The following is a 9,808-nucleotide window of genomic DNA, read 5'->3' as shown; positions in this document are numbered from 1 at the left end:
TGTTTCTTCTTTGGGATCCCACCGATTGTTGTCATATTAATTAAGTTCAGTCATAATAGAGTGGTAGAGGTGGGATATAAATACGGAGTTGAACGGCTAAGGCTCCGTTTGGTAGCGTTTCTGTTCCATAAACTCCATTTCGTGTTAAAAATGGAAATTTTAGTTTCCGTGTCAAAACGCCATTTTTAAACGATTTAAGGTTGTTTGGTGAATCAGTTTCTATAACAGTTTCAGAACAAAAAAACGACAGTTCTACTGTTTGTTAATGCTTGTTTCATAAACATTTTTTTTTTCTCTTCTCTTTTCTTTTAAGTCAATAATTACAGAAATAACATTAAAATACTATAAATATACAAATCCTTTGGGACAATAAAGTGTTACATACCAACAAAAAAAATAACATGGTTCCAAAATGATAAATAAAATACAGAATTAACAATGCCTTATCCCAGTTAATTATTACATAATTTCCCAAATTTTTACTTTTTGTCCAAGTCTAAAGATTTGAATGCACGGAGGATATCTTTCACCTTATGTGTTTGGTCCTCTAATCCTTTAAGTGTCCCTTCCAGATATCATTTCATGTACTCGTTCGAAGTGGACAGTGGTGTGGATGATGTTGATGTTGAGCTTTCTGAACATAATGTATGTTGTATGGTAGATATATGTGTTTCATCTTTCAACCATTCAAACATACTACATCCACGGTTATCAACCTATATCAAATAATATATGTGATTAGGGTAATTGAAATTTAATATCGAATAAAAAATAATCTAAAATTATCTATAGGTATAGATCAATCGTAGAAATAAATTACCCCAGTTGAATTTGGATAACATAGAAAAGACTATCCCTTGTTTGGACCTTTCGTCGTTGTTCGTACTTTGCATTGACCTTTACTATATCTACATAAATGTAGTTGGTCCACTCACATGAAAAAATTGCATGAATCTTGACACTTGAAAAATTCTCTTCCAATATTTTTACCTGACTTTGTTGTATATTTACCACAACTCTTCCCGTAAATTTCATAATTTGCTATTATGAGTGGGGGTATAGAAGAAGTCATATGTAATAGTAATTTAAATATCAATAAAATTGATATAGCATCCAAGTATATGACATTCATAATAATATATCAACTTGTACCACATACATAAATGTAACATAAAACAAGTACTACATCACTTGAAACATCGATTTAGGTTTTCAGTTTTGTCAAAATAGTTATCGATTTTAGTTTTCAACTAGTTCTGGCATCCTTTATTGTCTTGCCATTGCATTTGTAATTCTTAGCCTAGTGGCAATCATCTCTTTTGCCCTATTTTGTTGACTAGATTATGCTGCAGAATGATCAACAAAATCTTCATGTGGTGGATTCAAGTCATCTTCTGCAACTTTTAAATCATCACTCATCCCCACAAATTCAACATCAGTAGTATACTCTTCTCGAATATAATTGTGTAGCCTACAACATGCCAGTACGATTGATGCCTGGGCTTTCACTGAAAACTGGTGTATTAGCCTTAAAATTTTAAATTTGTTCTTCAATACCCCAAATGTACGTTTAATGACATTTCGAAGTGATGAATGTCTATAATTGAACAACTCTTTTACTATTCTTGAGGATCTTCTATGCCCTTTATAGTCCGGTAGATGGTATCTCTCTCCCCTAAATGGTGTTAAAATCCAGATTGGCTAGCATACCCAAAGTCGACAATATAATACTTTCCTACAGATAAAAAATATTATATTTTATTACGTATATACTAAAATGAAAATTTAATATACTAGTATAAAGTTAATACCTAGAGGTGGATGTGGAAAACTCAATTGAGGATCACTTATTGCCTGTTCAAGTACGCGACAATCATTTGCACTACTTTCTCATCCTGCATACACATATGTAAATCGCATGTCAAACGAACATGCATACATTACATTTTGAGTTGTGATACCCTTGCGATTCCTATATCAAGTTTGATCATCTCTTGGAACTACCGCATGGATGTGAGTATCATCTATGGTGTCAATACAGTGCTATGACACATAGAGACAATTAAATGGTCACTACATATAAGAAATTAAATATTCATATATTTAATTACAAACATGTATCATATTAACAGATTTACCTTGAAAAAATGGTAGTATTTCGGGTTCTGTGCAATCTCTGTCGGTATCATACTGACGCCTGACGGTTTGATTTTCTCCTTAGCTAGGCGTTGCATTGAAGGTTCGACTAACTGTTTATTCGGAGTGGTTGAAATGATTTTGGGTGTCCCTATTATTGGAACCCTTCCCAACAATCCATAGGAACATTCCAAGATGTTCATCCACTCGGATGTTGGTCGTGTCTTTCAACCAACCCCTATGTCTAACATAATCACATAGGTTGAGGAAGACATGACGTTCCATCCTAAAATCTTCATAGCATCTGTTGGCATGCCCATTCAATACATGCATCATGACAGTACCTGGAAATACACTATCTCCACATGGTTCCCGAATATATATAGCCTCACTCAGTAATTCTATTCCCATGTGAATGATCATATCTTCTTCATCACTATAAGTTTCACGTAATGCATTTGACATAACTGTAATAAAGTGACAACTACTTCTCAATTTAAAAAAAAAAAAAAAAAACTGTAAAACATAACAATCTGACATATCGTCTCAACCCAAAACACATGTTCAAAATTACACATATCAATAAAAAAAACCACAACAGAAATAAAACACAAGTAGCCATCAAAAGTATTGTCCTGAATCTAAAAGTATCAAAAGTAGTATTCAAACACAACCATCAAAATTAGTCTCAATAGTAAAATCAAACAAACTACTCCAAAGCATCTAAAAGCCAAGTCCTCTTAACAGGCTCTGCATAGACAAACAACTCCCTCCAACTAGGATTAGCATACATACAACTGGTGGCCTTCAAGTACGTCTCCTTTGACATATCCGGTATGGATGATAATACCGCCTCACTTGCACTCACACTGAAATCTCGAGGACGAGATGCGTCTTCCCCACCACGTACAGGAGATGTAACGGAAGTACTGTATGCTTTCTCAATTTTAATGGATAGATACTTCCCATACAAGTCCTTCACGTGGCTATCTCCCTTATTGGCACTCTTTTTTCTTCGTCCCGTGAGTGTCCTATCAAGATTTTGCTTTTTGGTGGTCTAAGTTGGAGTAGGAGTATCCTCATGGAAGGGATCAGTCATGCCCAAATGCACTGGGGTATTAGGAGATTCAAAAACTTGCTCAATATCAACACTATTATCAGCTTCTATGTAATCCAAATCTTGAGCACTGTCAACCCCTAAGTTTCCTCTAGCATAGGTATCCCCAAATATCATGCTCAAATCTGACTAGTTGTTTAGTCCATACTTCTTGTATTTCAACCAACTTGGATTTGCCTGCATAAGTAGTCATTATATCACTAGTATAAAGTACTACTCATTGCAATATAATTTTGAGATAATTCAACTAGCTAGTGAGATCTATAGTACCTGTATTGCCCTATCCCATACGAACTCATTATCAACTGTGATTGATTTTGTCATTGAGTTCCACCCAAATCCAGTTGTGTCAAGCCGTCTCTTGAATTGCTGGTACTCGTATTTCAACTTGTTCATCTTGTTGCGTAATTGTTTTCTCCCAGCTGTATGATTTAAAGCTATCTGAAATTGCTTTGTAATGGCCTCCCATCCAGTTTTATTAAATGAATTACCGGATTTGTGACCCTTTTTTACAACTTCTTTCATTGCCTCAATGAAAACATTGGTCTCAAGTTCTGACCACTTAACAGTAGGGATACTACTTCCAAACATAATAAGAAAATCCCAAAGTTAGCATACTAGGTTATTATACAGTACAAGGTCATAATAGAAGTGAAAAATAATTAAAAAAATCCATGCGAGAGAAAAACATTACCATGCAAAAAAATTTCCATTGGACATTTGTAACTATCAGATTGGTCATATTTCTAGAGATTATTTTCATACATTTATCAGATCCCTCATAAGGAGATGAACATGATATCTACCACCTGTAGAGTTTTCTAAATGACCAAACCATCCTCCTTCTCTGTGAGAACTTTCGGAAATACAACATTCATTGATCAAACTTTGAAAGGCTATTTAGGTCAATTAGTATACTTTTGATCTAGTGGTGGGTGGGTCTTCACATGGCAAGATATTTCCATCACGTGACCACATACTAGGGATTAGCCCATCTTGCCATGTTATGGTCTTGTAAACAAAGAGAGTCAAGCGTCAAAGAGCTCATCAGCTTTATCTCTTTGACTAATACATATTAAACACACCCAGGGTTTGAAAAATCTGATTGGATGCCAAAAATTTCATACATTGTTATTTTAAGGAATGCCAGTCACCACATTACCTAAGAAAGTTTTGACTGATCTTTTTCAACCTGGTTTTGATGGCCCCCATGGGGCAGCAACAGACATGTACAAACCTCTGAGAATAGCAAAGGAAAGGTCATAGGATCCAGTCTCAGATTTCCTTTGCAAATTACAAAGCCTATGAGCATTATGGACTAAATAGGAAAAAAGATCATTACTGGATGTTCAACAAACGATAAGAACACTTTGGACTGGCCACTAGTTCAAACCATTGGGACAATTCTAACTGCTAGCATAAAATTTGCCTATTAAACTGTATTTGTGATCATGTCCATAGATAAAGGTTGTAGCTGCATTGTGCGTATGTGCTGGCCTACTCAACCAAACAGATGGGGAGGAGCGTAGGACAGGAACATATCACCAACTTCATGGCTCTATTACAAAATTAAGGACAATAAATCTGGCTTGAGAGCCAAGAACACTAACATCACTCATGAAGAACTAACTCCATTGGGTGCCAAGAGAGGAATATTCCTCTGTAGATGATCTAACAAAAGTTATGAGGGGAGAAGTCATGTCATTCAAATAGACTCAAGGTCCAGTATTCACTTTAAGAAAAAAAAATCAAATCAAGGAGGAGAAGCAGGTTAATGGAATAAATCTAAGGTAACATTGAGTAGGTTGCAAGGATAATCACCTTTGCCAAGTCAAGCGATTGGATAATCACCTTTGCCAAGTCATGTCATTTTTGACATCTTTTCTCTATTATAGCAATTGGGATCCATGTGTTGTTCCCATATTCTAAACACACTCTTAGCTCACTTGTTTCCTCTTCACCAGACCACTTAGTTTTATAATCTCATCATCATCAGCATTCAACTGCCAAAGAGATGATTAAAAATATCACCACCTGCACTTTATAACACACAGATAGACCCCCATGCACCCCTTAAGAACACAACCCAAGAGGAGTACTTCTCAGTCTTCAACATCCTCTAGCTATTAGATCCATGGAGCCAACATCAAGCCCTCGAATCTCTTTCCTTCCCCAGCTCAAACACTCACTCTCTTGCACCCTCATCCACTTCTGCCCTTTATCAGGAAATCTCTCATGGCTCAAGAGCCCAACCACCCCATGTTCTGTTACACTAAAGGAGACTCAATCTCAATCAAAAATCCAATCTCAAAATCTAAAAAAAAAAAAAAAGACTTGCAGACCCATTCTCATAATAAAAAATCAGACCATAGGGAGGAAATTACAGATTTGCAGAGCAAACATGGATATGTATTCTATTATGCAGCCTCTCTGGTGGCTACCTTTGCTCCGTCCTAATATATCATTTGTATATGCTTCATGGCGGTGGTGAAACTACTAATGCTACTGAACCAAAAAATAGATTAGAGAAGAGAGGTGACTCACTTTTGAAGAGAAATGGCTGGAAAAGATGAAGCAAACGATCCTGCATCCACAAACCCTAGAATTAGCATTTGTTGACGAAATCCCAGTTTCGAAACCTGCTAAATGGGGAATAAAAAACCACAAAAGGGTTTACATACCTCGACGCAAATGCCTGACGAAGAAGACCTACGCTTCCCTCTACTCGTCCTCAGGTGCTCAAGTTAAAGAAGAAAACCGCAAGGGCTTGCAGCGATGGCAGTCCTTTCACTCATTTTGGAATGTTGGCAGCTGAGTAGTGCCGTGAGATCTTGATGATTGGCCTTCGGTGGTGGAGGTTATTGAAGAGAGGAGTATGCTCAGAGTGAAAGGGAAGGAGGAAGATGGCCTTCGGTGGTCAGTACCCTAGTTTTCCACAGCAATTCTTCAGTGGGTAAAGAAGAAAGATGGGTTAGAGGGATTTTATCAGAACTTTCACAATTTTTGGAACATAGGAGAAGAAGAGAGAAGAAGAAGAGAGAAGAAGAGAGAAGAAGAAGAGAGAAAAGAACAGAGGAGAAGAAACAAGTACACGTGAACAGAGGAGAAGAAGAGAGAAGAAGAGAGAAGAGTTTACCTGCAGATGTTCCTCTCGCTCCAACTATCGAGAACGACAATTCCAAATTAGGGATTTTGAAACGAAACTACATAGTCGGAACTCGCTTTTGGAGTTCTGACTTTTGACTCATTTTCCATTTTTTTTTTTTTTTATTATTTTTGTTTCATAAAAACTGAAACACAGCCTCGATATACCAAACAATCTTTTATATTTTTTTATTTCAATAAAACGAAAAAATGATAAAAACGTTTTTTTAAGAACAATACCAAACGACTCCTAAGAGTGATCATGTAGGTGCATTGCCTCAAAAGAGTATAGACGAACAAGAATATCACGTGACAATGACAGACAGAAGTTGTTGTACTGCCCGTACATGTCTTGAAATTTTCAAATTTGAAACCCGGTCTCTGCTACTTGTTATACTAGATTAAACTAATATAAGGAACTTTAAAAAAAAAAAAAAAAAAAGAAAAAAAAAAAGAAGGCTTCATCCATCAATTGATTGAGATTGATCAAGGCCCTGACTAGAATAGACACTGGTAAAGTTAAATTATTACGAAAAAAAAAAAAATCTTTTATTTTTTATTTTTTGGTAAGAAGAAAAAGGTTCATAATCTATATTACACAATCTTGATCAAGAAGCATGGGAAGCTGAGATCAGACGCATAAGACTTGCACAGTAAGAAAAGGAACGGAGAGAAGTTACTGTGGAGTGGTACCGTAATTATCAAATAACTGACTCTGCCCTGCATATATATAATCCATCTGAAGGGAAAGAATGCAATCCCGGTTCTTGGTTTCCTGACAATGCTAATGGCATATTTACTGTTTGCAGAGGTAGAGATTCTCCTATTTTGAAAACCCAGTTTCTCCTTTCTCAGGCCATCTTGCATTGTGGAAGCTCTGATCTGGAAAGGAACTCTATTTTCCAAAATCTCCACTTGGGTATGATGGCGGTTATGAATCGGGATCGGGTTTCAGTTTCAGAGACAGCCGGGGAAGCGACAAGGGGGAAAATGCGGGTTGATGATCATGCAGAGAAGAAATGGAGGTGGGCTTTCCATAAAATAGTTTTAGTGTTCTTCTGGAACTGGAACCGAAAGAGAATTTTTTTTTGGTCTTATTGTCACCTCTCTTTTGTGGGTTTTCTTCTTCAGGGAAAAAAGTGTTGAGGGAGATGATGGTTTGAGGACTTTAGAGTGTTTGAGAGGAAGATTGCTTGCAGAGAGAACAGCTTCAAAGGCTGCAAAAGAAGAAGCAGAGCTGATGAGGAACAAGGTCTGTTGCTTTTTGTGCAATCTCTAGTTTTCTAATATTTATTCATACTCTTACAGATCCCTGATTCTGATACATTTTAGTGTAGTAGTTGAAGAGTCAATCGCCATTATAAGATCTGCAACTTTATTTTACTTTAGATTGATTTGGGTTTCCTTCCTTGTTAATTGTTGGTTCTATTAAACAGTTAGTAGAGCTAGAAAGAAAAGTAAAGGCAGAGATAGAAGCCAAGAACAGAGCCGAAAAGAAGCTGAAATTCCTGACGAAAAAGCTGAAATGCCTAAAACTTGCGCCTTCTTCAGATCAGTCGAGTTCATTGGAAGCCTCATCAGGACTCAAGGACCCAGAAGAAGGGAAAGCCAATTCTGAAATCGCAGCCTCAGTTAAATGTGACGGAGAAGAGGAAACAAACGAGAAAAAAGAAGCATCAATTTCAGCAGATCCCAGTCACGATGGTTCAGTCGCCGGCACATCAAATGAAGCCAAAATGAATTGGAGAGAAGGAAGTTCGGGTTCAGTGGTCACCGACCCAGAAGAACTCGGCAATGTCGACTACAGGGTAAGCTCCAAAGAGTTGGTGATTGCAGATGATCTCCGTCTCAGGTAAAAATTCGAAATTTAAACTTAATTCCATTTCAGTCTTTCTAAGACTTAAAAGAGCAAAAAAATATGATTGAAATTCGATAATCAATGGATCTGCCTCACACCTTCAAATCTTCAATTCGAAGCAGAGATTCCTCAAAAGAATCAGAAAATGGAGAGAGAGATCCAACAGAGGACGTGGATAACTCACTGGCAATAGTTCCAGTAAGCACGCCAACAACTCCGCATCAGTCAAGGGAACCAGAACCACCCCAGATCATCAACAGCGACGATGTCATGGATGTTCTTGCCGCTCTGAGGCACGCAAGAGAGAAGCTTCACAGCTACATTGGGACAAGGAATGGTAATCATGGCTTCCAGTGTCGCTCATTTGAGCTGTGCGGTGGAGTGTAAACCGTGTAAGAGAAGAAAGTAGAAGACAGGTCATTAAACGGATCCAAACCTGCAATTTCCATTTGCCAAAGAAGGAAAACAAAGTAAGAAGAAATAGTTTCTTTATGCTTTGTCTGCTGTGATGCTGTCTCTGCTTCCAGTGGCCAAGGGGCATCCTTGGCATGATTCAATGAAACGACCATTGAATAGGCTAGTAAGAACTCTATCTGAAGAGAGTAAAAAATGTTAAAGGAGATTCATAGCTTTCATTCCTTTTCTTGAGGAGTGAGGAAAAAAGAAAAGTAATCAAAACATTGGGAAATGCTGTGTCTAATCATACTCAGACTTTATCAGTTGTCAATGAATTTACCGTTCTTCACTTGTAAGGAGGGCAGCAAGCCAGTAATAGTATTATGAATCATAATTGTAAAGTTTCTCTCCGTATGTAATATGGTCAGATTGTTTATAGATATTGTGTAAGGCTTAGATTTAATTTAAGTTTATTTAATAAATAAACATAAATAGAGATATTACTTATGATCTTATTTCTAATTAAAATAAATCAATATATCAGTAAATTTGTCTATAGAGGAAAAAAATCGTCTGCAATTCCGATCTTGTACAATTTCATGAAATATCACCTTCAGGAGGTGATACATGTATTGATATCAATGCAATGGTCTAGATCTGATTTAAATGCCTCTTCACTGATTTAATGTTTTATTAGTTGTACCAGATCTGGACCATTGTATTGGTATCAATACACGTGTCACCGCCTGAAGCTGATATTACATGGAATTGTACAAGATCGAAATTGCAGACGATTTCAACCCGTTTATAGATTGAGTTGCGCTTATGATTTATCATCATAAACTCGTTATAGTTTTTTTTTTTTTTTTGGACATCATGCATTGATATTTAAGTGAGGTAAAATGGTAAACTTAACAAAAATTAGAAACAAAGCCTCCCTTCTCTTGTCAGTGTTATGGCATGGGAGTTGCACAGAGGAGTGATGGAGGCAGTTGGTTATGTGGAGATTGTGGACAAATGGGATGGCTTTATTTGGACAAAGGGGTAATATGAAGATTTTAAAATACCAATGGAGAAGAGAGGGTGGAACTTTATTTTATTGGGGAATCATAAAAGAAGTTCAAGGTAGGTGCTCGGTCAAATCTCTAGGGCAATCA

General features: G+C 36.8%; 1 protein-coding gene and 1 long non-coding RNA gene across 2 annotated transcripts; one reads left to right on the top strand and one right to left on the bottom strand.

Annotated features, from left to right (window-relative positions):
* Positions 1–3,572: 3,572 nt before the first annotated feature.
* LOC122086030 lies at positions 3,573–6,421 on the bottom strand. Its single transcript, XR_006142313.1, has 3 exons — positions 5,935–6,421; positions 5,798–5,837; positions 3,573–3,830 (listed from the first exon to the last, which is right to left on the bottom strand). It is a non-coding gene; the product is annotated as an uncharacterized LOC122086030 (long non-coding RNA).
* Positions 6,422–7,127: 706 nt separating this feature from the next.
* LOC122085966 lies at positions 7,128–9,158 on the top strand. Its single transcript, XM_042654591.1, has 4 exons — positions 7,128–7,422; positions 7,529–7,649; positions 7,834–8,249; positions 8,378–9,158. The coding sequence occupies exons 1-4, from the start codon at positions 7,319–7,321 to the stop codon at positions 8,640–8,642; spliced, it is 906 nt and encodes a 301-aa protein (XP_042510525.1). The 5' UTR covers positions 7,128–7,318; the 3' UTR covers positions 8,643–9,158.
* The last annotated feature ends 650 nt before the right edge of the window (positions 9,159–9,808 follow it).

Source organism: Macadamia integrifolia, chromosome 8, assembly GCF_013358625.1.
Source record: "Macadamia integrifolia cultivar HAES 741 chromosome 8, SCU_Mint_v3, whole genome shotgun sequence".
Classification (NCBI taxonomy): Eukaryota; Viridiplantae; Streptophyta; class Magnoliopsida; order Proteales; family Proteaceae; genus Macadamia; species Macadamia integrifolia.
The sequence above is the reverse complement of the archived record's forward strand: the minus strand, read 5'-3'. Positions and strand labels throughout refer to the sequence as shown.